General features: G+C 43.1%; 2 protein-coding genes across 2 annotated transcripts in view; both read right to left on the bottom strand.

Moving 5' to 3' along the window:
* Positions 1-26,920, bottom strand: part of LOC146548168 (ribonuclease inhibitor-like) — a 343,680-nt gene that overhangs the window by 151,719 nt on the left and 165,041 nt on the right. The window lies entirely within an intron of this gene.
* Positions 13,746-26,552, bottom strand: LOC146548179 (uncharacterized). The gene is made up of 10 exons (XM_085263811.1): positions 26,327-26,552; positions 25,862-25,962; positions 23,734-23,943; positions 23,592-23,666; positions 23,381-23,470; positions 16,735-16,806; positions 16,517-16,635; positions 16,373-16,433; positions 16,188-16,282; positions 13,746-15,752 (listed from the first exon to the last, which is right to left on the bottom strand). Exons 1-10 carry the CDS (start codon positions 26,550-26,552, stop codon positions 14,771-14,773), a joined length of 2,031 nt encoding a protein of 676 aa, XP_085119937.1. The 3' UTR covers positions 13,746-14,770.

Below are 26,920 nucleotides of genomic sequence, written 5' to 3'. Positions count from 1 at the left end.
TTCCTGAATCAGGCAAAGCGCACAGAGGAAATTCATTTGCATATGTTTGTTTTCACAATCACTGAAATCCAAGTTAGGCATGTTTCCCTTTGTTGTTGTTCTTGACACGAGTGCTTCAGTTATTTTCTCATCAGTATGTTAGGACAGAAAGGATTCTGTTGTGGATTTATGATCATCTCACGTGTGTCCATCTTTCAAACTCTTAGATTGTGTAGACATTAATGCAGCTGTCAGACTGTAGGCCAGTTTCTTTGCACTGTAAGCATTGATTGGATGCTACTGTAGCAATCAGTGCTTACACAAAACGTCCCTGCGTAAACCCTCAGACACACAACAAACAGATCAATAGTATCTGAAATTCAGAGTACGGATCTTTTTACACATTTCTCACAGAAAATCACCTAAATCGCTTTCGTGTGAGATGCACATCATGTTTGCCTCATAAAGACTTGCCCTGTATGTATTCATTTCTTTTGACTTTCACGTGGAATTGTCACCTAATATAACAGGTCCATCAGTAAATGGTGTCTATCTTCAGTTTCTGTCTCCTAGACTTTGTCCCTGTCAGGTTACAGCTGAATAGATAGTCATATCATGCAGAGACTGCATCGTACTATAATGCTCGTATGATCGCGTTTGTCATAAGTGGACTGGTCTTGTTGAAACTTTGCAGAAACCTTGCCCAGTAAACTGTGAGTGCTAACATTTCTATGGCATATGCAAATACTTTAGACCAGTAGTTCCCAAACTACCGTACGCGTACCCTCGGGGGTACGCAAGTGGCTGTAGGGGGTACGCGTGGGTTGGGGTTGGAGTGGGGATCAAAAGTTTTAAAAGCCGAAATTTGCGCTAATGCAGTTTTTTTTGCCTGTCAAATACATGACTATATACCACCCTCTGGTGTTCAGCAAAAAAATAGCTCTGACAAAATACATGGGCGTGATTTGCCCAAATGACTGACACCTAACAGTTGAAGTTGCCTCCAAGCATTCAGTGCAGCGCGAAAATGGACAAGTGGTTAACAAGAAAAAAAGGCCCTACCACAGAGACACCGGCCACAACAACCAATAAGCTCATATCTGAAGATGCATTTTCCAGTGACCGCACAGGTGATTGTTCAACAACAATGTGTTCGTCAGATTTGGATGCTAGCAGTGCTAGCAGGGATGTATCTGTGGTTACTAGCCAAGTGGCTAGCATAGCTGGAGCCAGCCATGTGGAAAGTGATGAAGTGTCTGATGCGGAGCGTCAAAGTGGGAGAAAGCATGACAGCCCGGACTGTAACACAACCTCATCAAAGAAGCGCAAATATGATGACAATTATATTTCGCTGGGGTTTACGTGTATAAATATTGGTGGATTTCCCCGGCCACAGTGTGTTATTTGTGCAAAAGTATTGTCTCAGAACTCAATGAAACCTTCACTTTTGCGCAGACATTTAGAGACAAATCATCCCCATTTGAAAAATAAACCAAGGGAATATTTTGAGCGACAGCTAAAATCACTTTCAACAAGTAAAACCTGCATTCAGGTGCCAGATCTTATGAATAAAAACAGACTACAAGCATCTTACATGGTCAGTTACAGAGTGGCTAAAAACAACAAACCCCACACTATTGTGGAGGACCTCATTCTCCCTGCTGCTTTAGATATGGTAGGGACAATGTTGGGGGAAAAGGCAAAAAAGACGATACAGTCCATTCCATCATCAAACAATACTGTCTTACGGCGCATCAATGCAATGTCAGAAAATGTTTTACAGCAGCTACTTCTACGCATACGCCACAGTGAATGTTATGCAATACAGCTAGATGAGTCCACGGATGTGGCTGGCCTGGCGCATCTTCTCGTATATGTGCGCTACATTCATGAAGGAACCATCAAGGAGGACATGCTGTTCTGTAAACCGCTGGAACAAAGGACAACTGCCGCAGATATTTTTCAAAAGCTGGACACATTCATGAACACACATGGACTCGTGTGGGACAGATGTGTTGGCATCTGTACTGATGGCGCACGGGCCATGACTGGGAGACACGGAGGTGTGGTTTCGCGTGTGCAAGCAGTCGCGCCAGATGCCTCCTGGGTACACTGCAGCATCCACCGAGAGGCTCTTGCTGCAAAGGGAATACCTGTCCGTTTGAAACATGTTTTGGACACGAGTGTAAAAATGGTTAACTTTGTGAAAGCCAGGCCGCTGAACTCCCGCTTATTTGCTGCGTTGTGCAATGAGATGGGCAGCGAGCATGAGACATTATTACTCCACACAGAGGTTCGCTGGCTATCTAGAGGGAAAGTGCTGACCCGTTTCTTTGAGTTGAGGGATGAACTTAAAGTTTTCTTCAGTAACCATCCCTTTGAGCTGTCTGAACATTTGCATGATGAAGAGTACCTTACCTGCCTGGCTTATCTGTGTGATATATTTTCTCGTCTGAACGAGCTCAATCTCGGATTACAAGGCGTTTCTGCAACTATATTCAATGTTCAAGATAAAGTTGAGGCCATGATAAAGAAGTTAAACCTTTGGAAGAACTGCTTGGATACAAACAACACTGAAGTCTTTCCTGTGCTGCATGATTTTCTGTGCTCTAATGATCTCACACTATCTAAAAGTGTAAAGCGCGAATGTAACGTGCACCTTGAGGAGCTGGCGGTGCAGTTACGCCGATACTTCCCAGAGACGGACGGCTCAAATGATTGGATACGTCACCCGTTCACCGCCGTGCCTACTTCGTTATCACCGTCTGACCAGGAGAGCCTAATTGAAATCGCCACAGATGGATCTCTAAAAGTTGAACACGCTCAAAAGAACCTGGCGGATTTCTGGATAGGGCTGCGCACTGAACAGCCCGCGCTGGCTAAGCGCGCTGTCAAGACTCTGATGCCTTTCGCCACCACATACTTATGCGAAAAGGGATTTTCTGCTTTAACAAACATGAAAACAAAATACAGAGCAAGACTTTGTGTGGAAAACGATTTAAGACTCAGCCTTTCCCAAATTGAGCCAAACATTGAAGAGCTGTGTGCCTCTGCTCAAGCACATCCATCACATTAAATAAAGTTCTGTTTAATGAAAGTTCATGGCCTTTATGCTCTCGACAAAAAAGTGAATTCTAATAAATCCTTTGATACACTGCTAGTATTAAGTAGTAAAGTTTGTTATTAAAACTCTGTCATTACTAAAAAATATTGATAAATTCATTTGGTGGTGAGAAATAATCGACTGTGCAGTATTTATCTTTATGCATGCGATATTGCAATGTATTTATAGACACTAATTAAGAGTCGTTCGTAGTAGGGGGTATGCGGCTGAGGGTGACATGTCTCAAGGGGTACGTGGCTGGAAAAAGTTTGGGAAGCACTGCTTTAGACAAATCCCACAGTTGTCTATATTTGTATATTTGACAGTTTAATGAAGCATTTAGAAATCAAAGGTCAGATTAAAATGCTGTATCACAATAGAATGTGATATCACACAATACAATATTTTTAATATCACACACAGCATGAAAGTTTGCTAGTGTATATTATAAAAATATTACAGTATGTTGGTATAACTTTATCCCCTCCTAGTTTTTAAGATACAAATTTTGGCCCACACTGATTTGTGATCATATTCCTCTGTCCACTAAATGAAGATGGAGGCTCTGCTCTTTATTTCTGTGTTTCTCTGGAGAATCCTGGTAACATGATGGCTTTCTGTCTCTAAACACACACGAGCTTAACTCCGAATGAACATGATCAGAGTTCATTGAACCAACTCTGATCAGTCTTTTCTAAGGGTTTCAAGCCTTTCTTGTTCGAGCCTCTCTTTGTTGTTGCTACAGTTATGTGTAATTATTAATAGTATTGCAGATGTTAGCCTCTGCCTGCAGTGTTGATGTGGGTAAAGGCTTTAACCATGGATTAGCGGCAGGTCCCAGCTTGTAAATTGTGGAGCATTAATGCCCACTCCAGCTCCTATAACCAAATATAAACAGTTGGGATGAGAGTTAGCTCAAGCCACTACAACAGCCAGCAAGAATGATCTGTTCATGCTAGCATTAACAGTGCCTATACACATAGCGACACACGGGGGAGGGGCCTAACTAATAACCAAGATGACTACAGGCTTGGAGGTGCTAAAAGTCAGATATACCAGGAGCAGTTTGGGCTTTAGAACAAATTTTGTGTAATTATAACAATATGTAATTTAGGACCTGGTTACATATGATGCTGCTGATTTTTTAAATCTAATTTTTACGTTGCATGAATTTCTTTTTGTCAGACAGGGAATCAAACAAGTTCTGTTTTCTCGAATGAATCCCACTGTTATTTCTTTGTCCTACCAACAGGGATGTTTACATGGTATTCATGACTGCTGCACCTGATGACTTTCACAGCTTGAGGACTGCAAACATTTCCCAACAAGACATGAGTGGTGGGGTGATCGTTGGTATTCCTGATCAGGTGAGGATCTGTTCCCATCAAACCACCAAAACCAGTTGTTCAGGATGTTTACAGGATGAAGAATCCCCAGTTATTCTTTGTGGTTGGAATGTGCCTACATGTGGCTGTGTGGGATTCTGGCTTACTTTAGGGTCAGAGCAGTTGGTATGTGGAGCAAATACTGACACAGTCAGAGTGGGCAAACCAGCAATAGGCTTGTTGTCATACCTGGAAGTCTGAAAGCTCCCGATGCTGGATGGTCTTTCTAGTTTTTAATGACAGGTGGTCTAACAAAGCTTCCATGAGGTGCTATAATGGAGACTGTCCTTTTCAAGGAGTTTCTCATGTCTTATCCTACTTTTTTCTTTTTTTTAATTAACAGGAGGGAGAATTTGAAATCCTCTATATTGACATGATTACATTTCTTCTATTAAATGAGAAGTACATTTTGAACACAGTATAGTGAACACAATATCCAAGAAGCTAAATCTGGTGAAATGGTTTCTTTAGCTGTCAGCTTGAAAGGCTGATTGGGGTATTTTTGTCACCTTGCATGCGGGTGGCATGGACACCCGACTTTTGTGTGCATTTATCAAAAAGCTTGGATGATTTTGAAGATCAGTGGCATTCAACTCATGATCAGCGTTCAAGTTTTCTTAAAATCTTGTAACATGATAACTAGAAAGAAGACAGCTAGGATTTTCAAACTGATCCATAGATGGATCTACTATGAAGCTGAGGGACAGCACTGCTTAAAAGATCCTTTTTAAATGACTCCAGCTGTCTGATTTAATGAGACCACGTGTGCTCAAGTTTCCTGCTCTGACTCGGCCTCAGAATGTCTAGAGGCAGAAATCAAGCACACTCAAAGGAAATAAGCGTATCAGTGGGCATGTGCTCAGCACGCAGAGTGGGAGTGACTAAAGGTGCCACTGCAGAGCATCGCAGTTGTTTCGTGTGATTAAGTTGTGTGTTTATGAACCTGTGAGTGTTAGTCCTTTTGGCAGGATGACTCGCATGAAGCTGTTATAATTGTTTGTGCATGTTAAAGTTATGCCTCAGTTCTTTGATACCATGTTGGTAGGATTATTTGGCACTAAGTTAATAGCAGTGGCTGTAATCTCCCGCAGTCATTACATCCAGCGGTATTACAAATAAAGGACTTTTCTATTGTTTAGTTTAACTGTGGCTAGCTTGCCATGTCCGTGCCTTATGATTGGCAATTTGTATGACGTGCTATTTAGGCAATATATGAGCTATAGTGACCCCTTGTGGATATTGTGAGATATTGCTGTGTTGAGTACATTATGTTTTCAATTGTTTTTCTAGTTATTTGTGACTCTACTAATGATAAAATTGCCTGTTTCTGTTTCCAGAAAACCATTGCTCATAGTCCCACATACTATACAATGATAAGTTCAAGTATGGCTGTACCTAATTTGGATTAAGCCTGGCAAGCACTTTGATGTAAACATTTCTTCTGTGGGACTTAAAGACAGTTAACCCAACTCCTGGACTGCTGCAGTCTTCCTGACAGAAAGCTTAGGCCAGGCTTGTATGCCCAGTATATATATTCTATAACGTGTGTAACTACTTTGTTTAGTTGTTTTTGTTTGGATTTAGTTTAGTTGTTTTTCTTTTCAGTGTATTTCAGTGTCAGTAATTTGTGTAGTGCTCACTCACATTTTCAACTGGAAAAGACCTGCAATAGAAACGTATTTAGGAGCAAACAAGTGAATGAAAAGTTTGACATCATTAAGGCCAAACAGCACCTAGTTTTCAACAAAAACACATAAGAGCAGCAGTGACGATGCAGCTGACACACATGAACCCATTTAAACTGGTCCCAGTGTTTTTAGCCTAACTTCAGTCTTGAACCATTGGGGCAAATGAAAAATTCCAGCAGTTCTTGAAAGCAGCAACTCTGTGCTTTTTTTGTGATGTTAGGGACATTATGGTAACTCGAGGCAGAACACCATCCAAATCTTGGTAAATAACACATGAAAGAACAAAAGAAACAAACATGGTAAAAAGAAGCCAAACGTGTGATAACATTGTTCCATCACGCTCACTCACTATTCTCTCAACCTTTGCCTTCACGGGGCTGCTGCAACAATGTACCTGGGATTACCGTAATGATGCAAATATTAATGAAAAGTGCAGAGTTGCTGCTCTCAGGAATCATTGGACTTCTTTTAATTGAGGAAATGGATCAGGAGTTACGGTAGTTACAGATGTTTAATACAACCCTAGAAAAGAGCTTTCTGTAGTGCTGTGCGATACGGAAAGATGTTTTATGTATCCGATACAAGTAAATACAGGGCTGATATGATCTCTACTTTTTAATGTGGATGATGCGTCATCAAAATGCCAAATTGTTTACATTTTCATGACCTTTACGTTGTTTTTTAGGGGGCTTCATCCTAATGATTATTAATGAGTTAAAACCGAGGACAGAAATAATAAAAGGATTTAGTTTGTAGCCCATAGTTTAAAAACAGTAATCACACATTATCCCTTTCTTTAACAGCAACACAAAAGGATAATTATATTCCATTAAATCTGAGCCATATTATATTCAGTATATTTATTTTAATTTCAGTAAATGTTTTTATTTAAATGACATGTTTCAGTGAGATAAATGTGTTATTTCAAGGTCGTTGCATCATTTTTACTTTTCGAGTTGGCTAAAATAAGAATTAGCCAGTTGCACTTTAAAGTAATATAACCAACATATCGCCACAGTTATCTACCTGGATATTCTTCAGAGCATGCTTTCTTGCATGTGACAACAAGAGACCTCTCGGTTGTCTGGTGGAGCATTTAGCGCCTCGCTACATGTTTCCAAATCGGCATTTCTTCTCAGTGAAAGCTGTCCTAGAGAAGTAAAGCAAGTTTGTAAGTTTCTCTCTCAATGTTTGTAACGCATTCCCACGTTAAGCTTAACAACCGATATATGGAGCGACTGCCGCGCCTCCTCTCCCCCTCCCTCTCCTGCTGCTACTTCAATCATGAAACTAATCAATGATCAGCTGATCGCAAGTTCCGTCTCTCTTGTTTGTTTCCCACTTTGCGCCAGAAAGAGGAAACCAGCAGATAAACCACAGCAGCACGTTTAAGCTTGATAAGCTGTTGTTAGAATTTATTTAATATTACTTTAATGCCTAATGCTATAAGTAGCTGACAGCTGGTAACTGTGCAGGGGCGGGTCTAGCACGGTTTTGCCAGGGGGCCAGCTGGGGCATTAACAGGGAAAAGGGGGGCACAAAGAAATACTTTTCTTTCTTATTCTCGTTTAAAATGTCTCGCTTTTAATAAATAATTATCTGAATCTTATAACCAAAGTTTTTATCTAACGTAAAATGTATAGAAATCTAATATTGTATATAGTAACTATTAAGTCTAATATATACCCTAGTAAGTTATAGTACTTTTTCCTTTGGGAAGATACCATCTGTGCAGTCTGCAGTTCTGTTGAAGAAAGATGTTGAATCTATTTAATTGTTGTTGAAAAATAATTGATTTCTGTGCATTTTTTTTAAATACATGCATTAAATTAAAGTCGATTATGTGGATTAAGCACCACGAGGCAGAGGGTGGGCGATGGTTCCCTTTAGTTTTTTTTTTGCTGGGAGTTTGCAACCCTATTAGTTAGGTTGTTTAATATTTCTGCTAAGTACTCTTTAAAATACCAGAATAGGGAGTGATAGGTTTTGTATTGTTGATTGTCATTTATGCTTAGAAATATTTACTTATATATGCTTAGAAGTATATAATCATTTGTAGATTGAAAGAATGTCTCATTCTAGGAGGTCTGTAACAACTCTGTGTAGCATGAAGAGGGGGGTGAGTTCACTCCCCTACAGAGGAGAGGTCGTATCTTCTTTTGCTGATTTATGGTATAGCAAACACACGTATATCTGTTTAAGTATAAGAGCCTTTTGTTAGATGGACCCAGACTTCTGGCACCAGCTTTGGGGAGTCTTCACAGGGTCACATCTTGACCTCACACAAGTCACACACACACACACACACACACACACACACAGGCAAGGTACTCTTTGTGTGTATGTAGACGTCATATGTTAATGAACCTATGCATATTCATGTGACCTCAATAAAAGAACAGTGGTACGGGAGGACGGACGAGAGTGACTGGGGTCAAGCGAAGGAATGGCGCTTTGTCCGGTCATTTCTCCCGTGCACGAGAAACATGAAGTCTTTGCCTACTTGTGTCTTGCTTTGCAGTGTAATTATATTGTCTTCAACGTTCCAGCGGATGGGTTCAAGCTACAAACCTATCAACAGAGATGCACATCACCTAATATGCTTAATTGGTAGTAGGCTTTTGAGCCTATACAGCTTGGAAGACAGCATGCATGAAGAGGATGATGTGGACAAAATACTCATTTGCCTAATAATTCTGCACTCCCTGTATGTGTGTGTGTGTCCAGGGTTCAGCTGAGACAGTGTCCTTCGCCCTGCCAGGCTAAGTAAACAGTCTTCCAGCCAACCCAGGTGGCCTTGCATGGAATAGGAAGGAACAGACTCAACACAGTCGTTATCAGGGTGTTTTTGTTCGGCTCCAGCCTTGAGCCCACAGCTGGCGCCGAGAGGGTCTCCGCATAAGTGATGGTGCTTTTTACTTTAGTGCGAACAGCTCATATGAATTTCAAAGCAGTTCTACAGTCCAACACTGGTCTCTCAATCTCCCGTTGGAGAGCCGCGAGCTTCGCCATACTTGCGTTCTGTGATGTTGTCATTCTTGTGCTCAAGGAGCCGATTCTGAGAACTCACGGCAGTGTGCCTCCCCGAGATGTCATCCAATTTGCGCCCAGAGATGTTATTCCGAGCGAGCCCTTCCGAGATGTATCCAGTCTGCAGTCAGAGATCTTATTCTGAGTATTCACAGCAGCCGTAGTCTCTCCAAGATCTTATCCGTGCTGACTCAATGAGCCCATTTTGAGAAACTCACGCCTCTCCCATCGTTCCAATCCCAGCGGGCAGCCTTGTGGGGGTTTGAACAGCCGGTTCCGCTTTCTCAAGCCAGCTCCGATCAGCCAGAACCCTGTTACCATGGTTCCGAATAGGTAGATATCTTCAGCACTCAGGCTCACCCGAGCCCAAACTTCTCGTTGAGAAATTGCATTTAGGGACCAGTTTTCAACAGGACAATGACACCAAACACACCTCCAGGCTGTGCACTAGAAGAAGTATACTAGATGGCGGCGCGCACAGACGCAGCGGCTCTATGCTCTCCACTTGGGTGCCTTTCTTTTTTGTTTCTCCACTTTTTCTTCTTCTTTTGTTTTCCTTATTGTGAAGCCAAATTTTCCTACAACCATCTGGAATTATGCAAGATCGGATATAACAGCCAGATCCCCATTACCAGTGATTATCAGAGGGTGCACAACATCCCCCCGGAGATAGCGAGAACATCGGGTGCTCCGTGGATTGTTATCGGCTCTGCCAAGAAACGCAGGCGGCGGAAGGAACGCAAACAAAAGCGGGGATGCCTGTCGGGCCTGCTGGCCAGGCTAAAGAAGCAGCCTTTCAAACCACCGCTCCCGAGCATCTTTCTGACCAGCGCACGGTCGGTCGTCAACAAAATAGACAAACTGAACCTACTTCTCGCCGCACAGCCAATCGTCCGTGACTGCTGTGTCCTGGTCGTCACGGAGACATGGCTCACTCCGCGAGGCTCCTGCCTACGACAGCCGTAACGCTCCGACAATCCATCAAGCGGTGGTAGCTTAGCAAAGTCGTACTGAAACATCTGACAGATTTTCGAGCGCCGTGCACATAAAATCGTTTCGAGGTCAGTAAACACAACCAGAGTTCATACATAAGGCACACGGGGTTATAAGGGGCTCTGTCGACTTTCAGAAAAATCAAAGGATTGATTTTAAGTGCGCCGTATTTTCCAAACAACACGGTAATAACGACGGCCCGCTAGCATGCTCTACCAAAAATAGTGCTTTGTTGTGTATCTGACGGACGAAAGCTAAACCAGTTCCACACCACTGAAGCTGCAGCATTTTTACAAACCAGTTCTGGTTCATCCGTTTCATTTAGCGATCCACTTTCGCTCTTCTCATTCTGCGTCATCATCCAATTCCACCTGTGATCTTGTGTCACCATTGCTCTCTGAGCTTTGTGTTGCTTCTTCTGTCACCTGACAAATAGGACATACATGACAATAAGAATAAAATGTGGAGCTGCTTCAGTGTGTCTGTCACTTTGTGCAGATCTTGACTGATCAGTAATGTTTGTAGGCTGAGTGCATTTTTAAAACAAGTTGTGCAAACTGCACTACAAGGTGGAATATTTGCAAAATCATAACTATGACCTATGAATACGTCAGTGCCATTAAGATGAAATTCTTGTGTCACCAACATTTTAACGTTAGGCATATAATTCTAACAGCCTCTGTAAACTAATATCCTGGCTGCTCGAGGCTGCTGTTTTCTCTGACAGCTTCACTTAGATTAGAATTAGAAACGCTGCTCTGAGACTGAGAGAACTAACAGTGCTGCATGTTGTGCTGTTAGTTTCCAAAACACGTTATTCATGGTTACATACAGTTTTAGACTGATGTGGGCCAAAGCCTAGCATAGCCTGCAACGTTATTGTGACGGACACATTTTATGTGTCAGACCCAGGACCCTGAGCAGTTATGGACTAATATTATAATGTATGTATTTTGTATTGCTGTCCCTCGTTCTCCCTGCTTGTAGACGTGTGTGTGTGTGTGTGTGTGTGTGTGTGTGTGTGTGTGTGTGTGTGTGTGTGGCCCTGGCAGGTGATTGGCCACACCTGCAGCTGATCAGGCCTGTCGGAGGAGCTATTTGAGAGTGTGGTGGAGCTCTCTCCGACGCTGGATCATTGCGTGGCTTCACGTCAGTCTCTCGACCAGTTCCTAGTTTGAGTCTGCTGCATTATTGTGTGTCTGACGGCTTCCTCTCTCTTATGTCCCCAGGAGTTACGGGGAGACGAGAGGACAGCGAGCACGGGGTGCTCATCACGGAGAAGCGGAGACAGGAGCACTAGCACTGGGAAGAGGACACGTCACGGGAGTCGGGAGAGCACGGGATTTATTGTCATGTCTGTCCATCGCTGTAAATAAACGCACTGCTTGTACATAGAGCACCGCGCCTGTGTCCTCCTTCCCTACACCCCCACGGTCTGCCAGCCAGACCGTGACATTATGAGTGAACTTGGCTTTAAGTGACTTACAGGTTTCTCTGAAAAATACTTTCTTATATCCAGGTTCTTCCTCTTTGCTGCCGTCCTCCTCTCCTCCTGGGAGCGCAGGCTTGCCGCTGCTAAAACTCAACGGAGCTCCCTGAAAGGTTCAGCCAATCACATTGGCCATATTTGTCACATGAGGTAGGACTCCAGTACAGGACGTAATTTAACTCTTTCGGCACCGCTGGGTGAATGAGACGTTGACAGATTTTTTTTTCTTCTTTCTATCAGGTTTGCTTTTCTTTACTCGAAGAGATCAAATTATTGGTGAGGACAATTCAATAATCGCTGGATATTGGTGGGGACATGTCCCCTCCGTCCATGCCAAATCGACGCCCTTGCCCGAATCGATTCAATCCATGATTCGATTCGATTCGATTTGGGGAAATTTTGCCTCAGACAGTCAGCAATATTATAATTTAGATCATACCCCCCCCCCCCCCCCCCCACACACACACACACACACAGCCTTATGGGTACAGTAGTCTCCTGCTACACCTCCTTTTAGCTAAAGACATACTTCATAATGACTCACTCAGCTCACAAGAACAGGAATGCAGAGCATTATCAAACGTTAAAATGATACACATCTCTCACTTGTTCACTTACATTTAAACGAAACACATAATTGTAAACATCTCTAACAGCCTAAGCCAGCTTTGAATCGGGCCTGAATGGATAACTTCAGAGAATTACACATCCAATCTTACACGAGGTCTCACCGCTCGACCAGATCTGGTAACAGTCCCTGTTGGTGTGAGGTGGCTCCTATTTCTCCTTAGAAAACCTGTCTGTCTCTACCACATAAGATCTGGGAGCACTGGCAGGTCCAACTACTGCTCCAGTGGTTCCTTCAGTAGTAATCCACACCTTCTGTCCTGACTCTATGTCTGCGGTTGTAGTGTTTTGCCTGCTCACGCCTCCCCTCCTCATCCTTCTCGCGAAAAGCCTGTAGGTCGGGCCACTTTGGCACCAGCTTCGCAGCAGCTTGTGGCAGAGAGGTACGCAGGTGTCTCCCCATGAGCAACTGTGCCGGTGAGAGCCCATGTTCCAGTGGGGTGGCCCTGCACGCTAGCAGTGCTCTGCTGTAGTCACAGTCCTCTCAAGTCTTTAATGGTACGATCAGCGCGTTCTGCCTCCCCGTTGGCTTGGGGGTACCTGGGGCTGCTCGTTTCATGTGTGAACTGGTACTCTTTAGCAAAGTGCTTGAACTGTTCTGATGAAACTTGCGGCCTGTTGTCCGATACCACAGTCTCGGCAACTGCATGTCTTGCAAAGGCCTCTTTTATAGCATTAATAGTGACCTCTGCTGTTGTGTCTCTCAGTTCACCAAGTACCAACGACCAGATTTGGTGTGTGGTAGTAACAGGCAAATGAACTTTTGTTTTTTAATGATTTGAATATATATGAATGCTTGTGCATAAATACACAAACAATACACATATGCTTTCATGCTTTCAATTGTGTAATTTACGTGATCTAGGTCAGCGGTCTCCAACCTTTTTTGCACCACCGACCGGTTTATGCCCGACAATATTTTCACGGACCGGCCTTTAAGGTGTCGCGGATAAATACAACAAAATAAAACTAGTACCGGTACCGAAAAAGAAGATTTATTCATAACACACGTGAAAAGACCCAGGAAAACCGAGTTAACGATAAAAACGATAACAAAATAACGCTGAAAAGCGATAAAAACCCTGAAAACCAGACATTTCACACCTGAGCCTCAACTCTCGCGGCCCGGTACCAAACGACTCACGGACCGGTACCAGTCCGAGGCCCGGGGGTTGGGGACCGCTGTTCTAGGTAGCTCTGTTTTGGAAGTTCAGTTCAAGCTAGAAATGTGCTTTGGAGTTTGTACGTGTTTTGTCTCTAGGGGCCACCACATATATTTCTATTTACATTCAGGTGACAGCAATCCATGGATGGTTTCGACATGCAAGAGGATATTTTCCCCGGTGCCCAGCGGGAGAAGACACTGCTTGTGATGTCGATGAGGTCCTGTGGCCAGACCCCAACAGACGGCGGGATCCATGAGCCCACGTATGCACAATTGTCATGATTTTTTGTGTGTACAGTATAGTGTTTTTTCTATTACTGTATTATGTTTGTGTTTTGCTTTATCTGAATTCATGGTGCTGCAGTGGACAATATTGAGTAGGCCTATTTGCTTTTTTTGGTTGTTTGTGTCTCCTGAAAATGTGCCTTCAGAATAAACAATGACAATGAAAGACTGCAGTGTTTTATATGAAGTAGACTAGTGTGTCCCCCTGATCTGATCTGCATGTGATGCAAGTATGTGTCATTTTGTCAACAGAGTTACATCTTGACAGAGGAATGTTAGGTTTTGACAGCAGAGTTTCAGTTTGGCACAGATGTGAATGGTATATTTTGATGTGTCATGTTTACTTGTGTTTAGAGTTTTGGCACAATGAGCGACGTTTTGCAAAATGTGTTCAAGCAACGGGCAAAAACTGTAACATGTTTTTCACCAAAGATTTCAGCAATTATAAAAATTCAACTCAAGCTATTCAGCTATTAGCATTCACACTGCATTTTCTACAGGAAGTACATTTTATATACCAGTTTCAGTTCAAAGTGCATTAAAAATAATAAATAATTATTAAAAATAATACCATCAATATGTTACTGCACTACACTTACTGGACTTGTGGAAGTATTTTGAGAACCATAAGAGATTCTTACAAATGTTTGAAAGAAAAAAAATCTTTAACATAGCTGGAGACTCGTGTAGAAATATGAATGAGTTTATAAAGTTTCTGTCATGGTGTGCTGTGACAGGCAGGTAGTAGGACCCAAACACAGGACTCTTACGTGGAATGAAACTTGAATCGGCAGCTTTTATTGCTGGAAACTCAGGTGGACTCAAGAAACTACAAACTAAGAAACAAGAACTAGGAAAACAAATCAGGAACTATGAACAAGAATCAAGTAAAGAACACGGAGGAGAAAAAACACCCAGCCCACTGAAAACTAAAGAAACCCCCAAAAAAATGAAGAACAATCATTAAGGAACATATTTACATATTTAGAGTTACTGCAACACCAACACTGGGTCACAGCTTCAGTGTCAGTCGGTGACTTTTGGTCTGCAACAGCAGCAGAACAGACTTCTCAGTCTTTTGAAGAAGCCCTTTTTCTTCTTCTTGCTCTGACGGTCTTCGGACTTCATGCTGGCTTCAGGTTCTGGAAAAGGTTCCTCAAAGGGAACATCAGGAACCGGCCCAATTTCAGAACAAGATCCGTTGATCATATGATCTTCACCTTCAACACAGGATTTGGACTCGCCATAGGGTTCCTCACAGGGAGCGTCGGGCTCTGCAACACTTTCTGACAGAGCTCCTTCGATCGTAAGGTCTCGAGTACTCAGACTGGATGCCCTTTCAGAAAGAAGTTCCTCACAGGGAACGTCGGGCTCTGCAACACTTTCTGACAGAGCTCCTTCGATCGTAAGGTCTCGAGTACTCAGACTGGATGCCCTTTCAGAAAGAAGTTCCTCACAGGGAGCGTCGGGCTCTGCAACACTTTCTGACAGAGCTTCTTCGGCTGGTGGAACATTTGCCACTGAAAGGCCGTCAGAGGAGCGCTCACCATTTGTGCTCTTCACATCAGGACTTGAAGGGGGCTCAAAGATTTCACATATCCGGATCCTTGCTATATCAGCAATGGTCTTCAGCAACAGGGGTGCAAAGTTTGCAACTTGGATAGACAGAATTTCTTCAGGAAATTTCTGTCTAATCTCCGTCAGGATGCTGTCGACCAGATCGTCTCGGATAGAGCGGGTGAAGACGGCCTGTGTTTCCATCGCCGTGAGGCTCTTGGAGACACGATCTAAAGTGGCCTTGGTGACACTGGTGGAGAGGATACTTAGACTCTGGGAGGCCATGTTTAGGAGGGGACGAGGAGGAAGCTCCCAGAAGCCCTGGAGAACGCGGGGAACTACCTCGACCACTACCTCCTGCGCGGTGAGCAGTTTGCTGTTAGGCTGTTCCTGCTGCTTCTTTTTCAGGATTTCAACGTAATCCTTCACCGCGCTGAGGAATTTAGGTGCTCTGTAGAAAAACATGATAAGAGTTATCTGTTAAACATATTCAAAGCATCATTTAAATATTGAAACACTGTAGCTGGACTGTTAACCCTGTAACCACCTTTGTATCATACATGAGTTTCTGAGACCTCGATCTCATCAACATGATCAATACTTGCTATAATTTCTAAATGTTGTGGACAAAACTCTTTTTTAGTCTAAAGTTAACATTGTCGTTAACAAAAAGTTGCCAAAAACACCCAGTGTATCAAATGTGATACAAAAAATAAATACACAATAAAAGTAAATCATACACAACATGACATAGCAAAGAACTCATGTGTGGCTTTTGTTTAAAGGGTTGATAAACATCTCAGTTCCAAAGAATCTGAATTTTCTGGCTGTTTTTTGATGGGTTGGGTCTTACAGGGTTAATAACTGTATGTTACATGTGACTCACTGAAATTTAGGAGGTACGGCCTCTGGGAACTGAAGAAGCAACCTGGCTTCAAATTCAACGTCCCTCATTTTATTGCTGACGTTCACCGCCCACACCTGAAACAGAAAACACATTTACAGTGCGCTTATGTGTAAAGGTTATGTGCACGTAATGAAAAAAAAGTCTTGTGGGTTTTCTCGTCTTACCAGCCTTAGAAGAGGTTTGGCTTCCTCTTCGTCAAAATCCTCTAACTCAAACTCCCACAGCCTTCAAAAGAAAGCAAAGCAGAGGTTTTCTCTCAGCACTTACACGTCATCACAAACAGACTTTCAGGTGTGACAGTAACTCACTGCTCTCTGAGCGTCTCCCTGCTCTTCTCCACCAAAAGATCTCTCAGATCTTCAGCAGTGAGGTTCGGTGGAATTAGATCTTCCTGCTGAAGTCTGAGAAACTCCGTCATTATCGCAACCTAAAAGTAAAGGAGACATTTAATCACCACCACTCTCAGGTCCTCAGAAATGACCTGATATTTTCTGTCAGCTTTGGTTTGCATGAATCTGGGTCTAACCTGAGCCTTGTAGCCCGGAAGATACCAGCAGATCTTTACAGCTGTTTCATAAATTGGTGTGTTGAACAACACCTGTCAAAGAAATAGCAATTTAGTCATTGTTACTTAAAATGATTCTCAGTTTGTCAACTTTTAAAACGACATCAAATTCTTCAAATTACTGAAATGCAGTAAAAGCAAAAGCGTCACATACCCTGATAGGCTTATAGATTCCTTGACTCTTTTCCATTTAAACGTGTTCAAATCAAAGTCAGGAAGAAAAACGTCAACTGCTCTCCAACGATGGCGTACGGGGGATCTGGACCTGAAAATGCTCTCAGCTCGGTGGTCTCGCACAGATGAGCTCTTTTGACAGTCTGATGTTTATTTATGAATGCAGAATTTCTTGAGCAGTCACCATGGAAACTTGATGCAGCTTCATGTTGTTAAATTAAAAGTAAACACTGTGTATTTTGCACTACACTCCACTAAACTTATCATATAAGTAAATAAAGTGTGGGTTAGGTCCCTCCTGTGGAAAGAGCCACACAAACCGATGGATCAGAAAAGACAAAGTCAGCTACAGCATGCCTTTTCATATTATGTGCCTGCTTATCTCCATTTCTTTACAGTAGATGGGAACTTTTGCAGTAAAGCAATGGCTTACAAACAGTGGACTGTGGACTAATGCAGACATCTGAAGCCTGACAGCAGCTGGTATATACACAGCTTTGGACAAACTGGCCCTTTAAACAGCCCAGAGGAAGAAGAGACCTCTGCGTTATCAGTGCAGCCTAAAGCACAATAATAATAATACTATTAATATGATTTTTAGAGCAATAATGCCCCAAATACTGAAGTCATTAATTACACATCCGTCATGCTTCACAGGAGGTCAGGAGTGACCGATGAACGTGATGCTACATTAGAGTCTGTCCTATGAGTTCAGCAGGAGGAGGTGAACCCACAGCTGGGACCAGTTCTCTAGTGGGTCCAGTATCATACTTGTGTTCATCCTGGTCTGAACCTGGTCAGAAGAACTGACTTCACTTTTGAAAATTCAATACTTATAAAAGGTAACCCCAAACAGTCTACAACGGCTGTTTTCTGTCCACCGAAGCAAATTTGATTGACGAGGTTTTTGTACCTTCACTTCTCCAAAAAGCAAATAAAGAGATTAAACAAAGATTTACTGAACGACCGTCAGAATTCCCAGAGCTAACGTAGATCGCTTTATGCTCTTGAGTCAGGAGGGATAAGAAAAGTGACTGCAAACATTGTGGAACGATTCATAGCGTTTGATTGCTTGTGTGAATGTATTAAACAGGAAACCAGGGGCTGCAGAAACCCAGTAATGCTGAAGACGCATGCGTGTGCGTTTATTACAGGTTTTTCTGAATGCTTAAACCCTAACTGTGATTCTTACAGCACAATTCCTAAAACTATTGATACTTATAGCAAAACCACTCACTGAGTGTGCAAAACTAAAAGCACAAACACTGCTTTGCACTCAGTTTGCCATTTTGTAACACACACTTTGCAAACCTGTAGCTACAATCCACTGCACAGCACTCTTTTTGCAGAACTGTAAACACAACTCACTGCTTTGCACTCAATTTCCAAATGATCAACGCACTCCTAGCAAAACTATACACATTTATGGCCATTATTTACACTATTTTGTCAACTGTCTGGCACACTGCCACATGTGAAAGCTTTTTTAGATAATTAGTTCACTTTGCAATCAGCCTAAGCACTATGATACAGGTAAGCTCTGTGTGTGGAGTACAATGGAGGGAGCAGGAAGAGTGAGAGGAGGCCGAGGAAGAGGACGTGGAGGTGAAGAAGTAGGATGAAGAGGACGACAAGGACAAGGAGGAGCAAGAGGAGGACGAGGAGGGGGGAGAGGACGGGTAAGAAGAGTAAGAAATAGAATTGCTGATGACATCAGAGCTACAATAGTGGACCATGTCATCAACCGTGGAGTGACCCTGAGGGAAGCTGACCAACGGTTTTTTTGGTTTTTCTCAAACTTAAGTAACTGAAACCTTTCATTGAACTACAGCAGAAACAGATTGGAAATGCCAAGTTATTCTAACACTAGTGGACTTGTTAAACAAAACATTTGTTTCACTTCTTTCTCAACATGCAGCACCATTAAGAACAGTGGACCAGCATAGTTGGTCTGCATGAGCACACTTACTGCAACAGTTGTACATGCTGAAACTGGTTGCTGGCAGCTGATGTGAAGAAATGTCTGGACACATCAAAAGTTTTCTTTTTCATTTTTTTCCTCCCTTGGATAACATACACATGGCAAAGAAAAACATGTAACTAGGGTGACGTGAAGTGTGTATCATCAGGTTTAACTCAAATATAATGAGGCTGTCCATCTGTGAAGTAATCGTTCCTTCAAAAACCACTGTGACAACAGATTTTATTTCATTCATTTGATGGTTTTCTATTCTGTATACTGGAACTTTTTAATAGCCCCCCTGTCCACACATCCTTGACATGAGACTTTCTGCAGAGTTGCACATGATGAATGCACACAAAACTTAAAGTGTTGCTGTCATATTTTTTTGGATGTGGTTTGTTGTCATAATCAAGAACGTGTCTTATTTTTTTATTTGTTTTGTTGCTGATCGGCCATTGGACTGCTGAGCCTGCAGTGAACAGCCAGTCACTGACTCTTGATGCTAGAGCAAGGACAACTGAGCTCTCTCTCTCTCTCTCTCTCTCTCTCTTTTAAATAAATAATACGTTCGAGCTGTTTATGTTTTTGACTTGTTATGGACTCTGACTGGCAATGGGAGGGCTGGCGGACTCATATTATGGAGGTGGAGGGTAGACACATTTTGTGTGCAAGAGACCACATACTACAGTGGTGATTGACACAGACTTCAATGGACATTTAGGTGAAGGGAACAGAGGTTATGAGGTGTTGGGTAGGTGTGGTGTTTAGGAGAGAAATCTAGAAAGACAGATGTGGGGCAGATTTTCCAAGTGGAAATGGCCGTGGTGCACACATACTTCAAGAACAGGGAGGAACTTGTAGAAATATATGAAAGTGGAGGAAGCTGCACACAGGGCAACTAAATATTATGCAGAAGGTGAAATCAAAAAGACAGGAGACAAGGAGGTGTCAGGGAGAATGCAGCTATGCAGCATCAAATGGTAGTTTGAAGGATGAGTTTGGACATCAAGAAGAGGAAGTGAGTGAAGGCAGAGACATGCAGGAGTATAAACAGGCTCTGGGTAGTAGGGAAGACTTACCAGATGGCTGGGATAGTACAGCTTTATTGAGATAAACTGCCAAGAAGGGGTTTGACGTCTTCTCTGCACAGAAGAAAGGGAAAAAAGAAAAGTGATTTTGAAAGTATTTGAAGGAAGAGATTTACAAAGAAAAAGAAGTGTAGTTAGTGAAATGAAGAAAATAGACCAAGAAACTGGGAGGCTAGGCATGTAGCAGAAAGAGGTGACAAAGGAAAAGGCTCAGTGCCACGTATGTGAAGCTGGACCCCAAGGAAATGAGGGAATGAGACTTGCTAGGCAGAGAGTGAGTTTGAATGGATGTTCAAACCCAAAAAGAAAAAAAGATATATTCACATAACATAGATTGAAAGAAGCTGCAGGTGGCACAGCAGCTTTAATGTCTTCCAGACAGGAAGTTTTGGAAAGAAATATCATCATTTCCCAGATTTTACTATCTTAGTGTTCTGTAACAAAATCACTGTTGTGCGCATGGTGTTAGAGATGATGATGATTACAAACAAACTTAATGTGCTAGTCGTGCTTTTCTTGAGGGATTTGTCCTTCGACCAGTTTTCATGTCATTGGAATCATTTGTATTCACTGATTCTGGCACTTATTTCATCAAACCAAACTCCAAGTAAATACTTTCGGCTTTTTGGTTTTGTCAAACGAACTAATGTAAAGAATGCCTGGCTGTGCACTACACCACGCAGTGGGAATTTGTCTTCTCCAGTTAAATTCAGGATTAACTTGCTTTATAACACAGACCTCAAAAGTAACCGTTATAACCCCAAACACAAGAAAATGTGATCTACAGCACAGTGAGAACTGGCAACGCTTATCTGGAGGGGTCAGAGTGAATGAACTGGACACCTGTAGAAGCAGGATTTGATTTCCACTGATTTCCTTTCCGATCCGATACCAAGTAAAGTTCAGGGTGGTATCGACGATACTGATCTGATACGATACTCTGTACAAAAACTTATTTTTTTTACTCTATCTTTTATTTTATCTCAAATTATAGCGTCGTAATGATCACAGGACATCAGATTACTTGTTCTTATCACTTAATGATGCAGAATTATCATATAGAAATGAAAAACCTGAAGTTGTGGCTATTTGTTGCCTGCCTGCAGCATTAAAGGACTCCGTGAGAGACGTCTGTCTCGCCCTGGCAGCACCTCTCCCTCTCCTCCTCTTCAGTTCGCCTCAACATACGCTCGTCATATTCTGTGATGTGATTCACTCTGAGGTGTTTGACCAGGTCAGCGGTGTTACCACAACACCTCACATTCTTGCCACATGTATGGCAAACCACGTCTCAGCTGTTCGTGGAGGTAAAATACGTCTGCACATGACTCTGTTTACGCTCAGCCATTGTTGTGAGTGTGCACGCCAAGGGGCCGGACACAATGACGGGTATCGGAGGAATCGATATTTCAGTATCGATCCGCACATCACTAGTTGAGATACGTTTTAAACTGGTCCAAAAAACAAATGCATATTTTCCCGAACCACTGTTCCTTGACTAAGGTGGATAACGTGATGAGGTCAAGGAAGGGTGTGACGGAGATTTGATTGAAAAACTTTGTCGTCCGTTAAAGTTTCACGTTGGCTTTTTCATCTTGAAAGCCCTCTCTGCTCGTGTCCAACCCGTGTGAACAATCACAGATGTGAGAAATGTAAACAAACCGTCCGCAGAACGCTGATCAGGTTATTTTAAGCGCAAGAAAACAAAAACGTTGCGCTCACCGTCGGCGTCACGGACGAGGCCTGGGGGTCCGGGCCCGTCCACAAAGGTCATTGTAACACAAATCATACGATTGCTAATGAAAATGCTATAAAGCTACATCGCAGATAAGTCTCTGGAGTAACAATCAAGGCCATGTTAGTTATTTGATGAATAGTATCTGTGCCACTCATGGCGCATGACTGAGGAGGACGTTGACCTCTGCAAGTCAGGAAAGTCTGCTGCTCATTGTATAAATATGAGATGTTTTCAAAAACCAGCCATCATCTCGGGAGGCTGACTCCAAAGTACCATCTCACTTCAAACTTGCAAAACAAGTCGAGTCGATGCGAGCGCACTGCTTGTTTCTAGTTAGTCTTTAAGGATGACAGCATTAGTCTGCTCCTTTGTATGAAAGAAAGTGAGTCGAGTCCATGTGGTCTGGCACCCACCCACATTTCTCTGCTAGTGATCCATGAGGACTCCACCTTGTTGCCAGTTCTCTTGTGTGGAAGCTTCAGGAAATGACAGCTTCACTCTGACGTGTGTGAGCTGTGTGAGGTCTGTGGTTAGAAGTTTACAGTGTTTGCTCTTTGTGTCGTCTGTAATATGCTCTATGGCTTTAAAAAAATGGCCACATGTTTCTGTAGCTGAATTTGTCCATCTCTGACCTTCTGAGACTGTATTTTCAAATAGGGCCGTTCTGACTTTTCTTCACCTTGTACTTCATTCTGCAAATGTTTTATACTCTATTAGAGTTATTACATTATTCTGTTATGCTATAAAATCAACCCCCATATAAGATCGTACTTAAGAAATACATTTAAAAACCTTCCTGTGCAAATAACCCAAGTTATCTAGAAGAAATAAAAACTGCACCGCAAACCAAACTCAGGTGTTCGACCTGTTGAGCTCGGGAAACTAACTGGTGTTTCATTTTAGTGAGTGCTTTGTTAGATTCCTTCATTTGAACCAAATGAAGTTGATTAAAGTTGATGCATTGATGTGTTTGAAGTGTTTTGTTAGTTGCGATGGATCTCCTGCTGTCTTTTTTCCTCATTATTAAAAGAGGATTTCTTTGAATTTCAAACATCCATTTCCTGTTTATCTGGTCCCGGGTCACAGGTGCAGCAGTCTAAGCAGAGAATCCCAGACCTCCCTAAACAACCACTTCCTCCAGCATATCCAGGACAATACTGAGGCATTCCCAGGCCTGCTGAGAGATATAACCTCTCTAGTGTGTCCTGGGTCTGCCCTGGAGACTCCTCCTCATGGGACAGGCCCCAAACACCTCACCCAGGATATTTTTAATGAAAACATCACAAATAAGTCGTCAGGTCTGATGGTCACATTTGTGAGATTCAACCACCATAAAGCAGAGATCACACAGGACACACTGTGTAACCCTCAGCTCAGGTGTGTTCAGGACATTTGCTTGGAAGAAGCCGTCTGTGGATAAATCCTGCTCTCCACCTCAGCTGTCAGGTTTATCCAGAGAACGGCCGTCCTGACTTCCAGCAGCCCCACAGTCCTCGTTTCTAATAAACTGGCATCACTGAAATGAACCGTCTGCCTCGCTGTTCAATAATCTGCTCTTTGCCAATTTCCCAGCAGAAGCTTCCACTCATATCAGCATTTTTCTGTGATTCTCACATGAACTAAACATAAAAAGCTGAAGCCAACCTCAGAGTTCCCCGTAGTGAGGAAGAGTTTCCTCTGAGCCACAGCTGAGTTTGATGCGTCCACAAAGGAAGACTGACGGGAGGACAGACTCTGGGAGAAAGGCAGATATTAAAAGATATGAATACAAAGTACGCTGCAACAAACAGGACAGCAGATTATGAAGAGCGGTTAGACCTTCATGTGTCAGTCATTGAAATGTGATCAAAGTTACCTGTTTGACATCCTGATAGAAGAAAATCAGCTTCTTGGATCCGTTTGCAGCAAAGAATTCATGGATCAGACTGAACTGGAAGAATCAGACATTAATGACTCAAAGGTTCAACTCTGAGGAAGGATCACGTCTCTGAACTTACTCTGTCATCAGAGACGATGGCGTCTTCCACCGCCGCCTCCTCCAGGCTGCCGGCGTCGGCCAACCTGCTCATCAGGTATTTATGTCGGGCATCCAGAGCTGCCCGCCGTTCCTCCTTCACGGCTCTCGCCTGTTTGGCTACTTCTCTCCTCGCCTCATTGGACAGCAGCATCGTCCTTTTACCAGACAACTGGAGAAACATCAGCTCAGTCTACAGACGCAGAGACCAGTGAGAGCTTGGCCCAAACATCTGCAGGTTTCTGAGGACCACGTTTGACCCTGACTGGAGGCATCGATTCTGAGTGTGACTGCCTAAACTGAGCTACTGTCCCCCCTCCACTGAGACGTTGTCCTGTGATGTGTCATGGGGGGGAAGTGTTCCTCACGGTTGGACTCGTGAGAAGTTCAGTCAGTTTATTCAAACTTTAAAAAGACGCATTTTCAGTCTCTGGATTTCAGCAGAAACAAATGTGAACACAGCACTTTTTGATTGAGTATAAAAGGATGAAAGAGTCAGTGATTAGTAACATTGTTGCTGACTGATGCTGTTGTAGAGCTGTCTTTGGATCCTCACCTTCCTGGAAGCCTTCCCTGGATTGCTCATATATCATTAACTTGTTTGTGTTCAGTAGAATCAGGTGTTGTGGATGCAGGTCGTAGCTGTGTGAGGCCTGTACAGTCAGCGCTGTGTGAGCGCTGTGTAACGTTAGCTTAGACTTCTTTCTGTTGTTATCATCCTTCAGGTTAATGTTGTTGTCATTATGCATCACAGGAAGTGTGGGTGGCTGTTAGCCTCACAGCTCATGGAGAGTTGCTGCTGCTCTGCCTCCTTTTTGATGTTTCTGCTCTTTGTGGCTTTGTGTTACTTTGTGTCGTGTCTGAAACAAAGTGAGTCTATGTTACTAACTGTAGTCGGCTCTCTGTCTCGTGCACAGCTGACTGTTGTCTGAATGAAAGTGTTTTTGTACTTTGTGTAATCTGTTGGGTCTTTGAGGCCTTTTTAAACAGCATATGAGCCATATGTATGTGTGTATATGAAAGGTTGTTTGTAATACATCAAATTGTTGCTTATTCTAGAGCTGCTGCTGTGCCTGATTGGTCTACTCGCTCGAAACTGAAGGTTGACTTGATTCTTTTGGTTTTTTACATTTTGTCAATAAACCAACTTCTTTATGATTTGAACGGCGTCTCTGACGTGTCACAGGCCTGTCAGCTTTCTTGGTGATTGGTGTAGTTTTGAGCTTCATGCTCTGGCTGTTGTTGGGTTTTCCTCTTTCATATTAAAGCTTTTGTCCTACATTTGGCTCTAAAGTCTAATTCTAATCCCAGCACTGTGTCTGGGTGTGTGATGCTTGTTTTCCTGCTCTTTCTCATGAAACAGTCACAACATTCTCAGTCCAACTTTCACTCTTTGCTGCGTTTGCTGCAGCTGCAGTGAACATGGTGCCGTTTGCCTTTAAGAAAGTTGTGCACAAAGGCTTTTTCTCTAGCAGACAGCTGTGTGGCTAAAAGTCAGATCATTTTTTACCACCTCAGTCACACTGGACTGAAACAAGAGTGAAACTAGGAAGAATCAGAGTTTGTCCAGTGACTGCACTGATTTTCTTCATATTCACAAACTGATTCTAAGTAGTTGCATCAGCTAATCACCCGGACACTGAGCGTCCAACACGCTCCCTGAAGGGAAACGATTACATCCTCCAAACAATCACAATCTGTCTCTGAACGACTGGAATTATTCTCTGATTTGTCAATAACTGGAGTTTATCAATGCAGACACGTTGCCAACATGATGAAGTCAGTCTGAGTCGCATCTCTTTGGCTAACTTAACTCAAGTGGTTGCCGACTATTCTGGTTCTATTCCCATATAACAGCAGGGTTGCTGAGCACCTCTGTCACTCTGCACTTATGTTCCCAGTTCTCTTTTGTGGAGGAATTTTTCAGGAATTCCTGGGACCAGCTTTCCATGAGAGACCCGATCAGGAGCGACTGTCCTGGACACTCCCAGCATCACAGGGACTCACAAACCCGTCTACCACAGTGAGAAGACTGATGGTCACAGGCCCACATGTAGCTTTAGATCACACGTGTGCACTTCCTGTGGTCACTGCTGTAACTCTAGACTCACCGAGGGGCCAGTGGTTGGTGAGGCAGCAGCAGCTGAAGTCATGTGACTAATGGCTCTCAGGTTCTGTCCTCCTATTCGCCGGTGTCCTTCACCTGTCACACCTGGTCAAGAAAGAGTGAGAATGTTCAGAGCTTTAATGGAAAAGAATATTATTACATATAAAAGGCCTCTAACAAGTATTGTAGTGTTAATCAGGATGAAGTCCATCATGAAGACTTCAGAGTGGTTCAGACAGTCGGTGTTTCATCCACAGAGCCTCCAGTCTGCATATCAAAGCATCCTGAGGAGTGACAGTGAACCCCGAGTTCCCCTCATTACATTCATGTGTGTGACTGTGAGGAAAAGGTGATTGTATGAACGTGTGTGAGCGAGTGAATGAGGCTTGTATCAGAGTGGAGATAATGTCAGCGGCACAAGCTGGACGCTGCAGGTGTCACATGTGAATCTGTGCATCAGTGTCTGCACCTTTGTGGAGGTGAAGCTCAGGAGGTTTGCATTTGTTCAAAGCTCTGTCTGCTCCATCTTTCTTTCCCTCAGGCCTCTCCAGATCAGGAAGGAGGTCCTGTTCTCCTTCTCCCTCCTGGATTTCTGGATCCAGGGAAGGATCAAAGTCTCTCAGCCCAGCATCAGAGCTTCTGGCTGGGGGAGGACTGGAAGTTTCAGCTGGAGGCTGAGAGCCTGGATCTGCCATCTGAGTCACAATTCAAATATTCTCAGTAATCTCAAAAAGCAACAGAAAGGTGCCATTTTCATGAGCAGTGGGTTATCCAGCAGTTTGATTCATGTCAGCAGCATTTAGTTTGTAACTGCTGACTCACCTCTGGCTGTGTCCTGCTCTCAGGGTCACAGTGGACACTGTACCTTTGACCGAAGCTGCAAAGACAGTCAGCAGGGGTCTGGATGCATTCAGCACCACGTCCTTGTTGGGCAGACACCTTCAGTGACAGGACAGACAGTCCAAAGTAAGGAGACGTGGGACACAGTGAAGACACAGAAACAGAAACCAGAACTATAATCACAAAACAAACTCAGAAACATAAAGAGTGAATCAGCTGATTC

This window comes from Mchenga conophoros, linkage group LG23 (assembly GCF_057382185.1).
Source record: "Mchenga conophoros isolate Kocher_MC1m ecotype Shallow Benthic linkage group LG23, M_conophoros_male_GT1.1, whole genome shotgun sequence".
NCBI classification, from domain to species: domain Eukaryota; kingdom Metazoa; phylum Chordata; class Actinopteri; order Cichliformes; family Cichlidae; genus Mchenga; species Mchenga conophoros.
The sequence above is the reverse complement of the archived record's forward strand: the minus strand, read 5'-3'. Positions and strand labels throughout refer to the sequence as shown.

Bases quoted from the DNA above. Each gene is read 5' to 3' on its own strand.
- LOC146548179 (XM_085263811.1), bottom strand. From the start codon at position 26,552: ATGGCAGATCCAGGCTCTCAGCCTCCAGCTGAAACTTCCAGTCCTCCC. The intron at 25,963-26,326 runs GTGCAGACACTG...TTTCTTGACCAG, and splicing joins TGAGCTTCACCTCCACAAAG to GTGTGACAGGTGAAGGACAC. The intron at 23,944-25,861 runs GTGAGTCTAGAG...CTGCGTCTGTAG, and splicing joins CACCAACCACTGGCCCCTCG to ACTGAGCTGATGTTTCTCCA.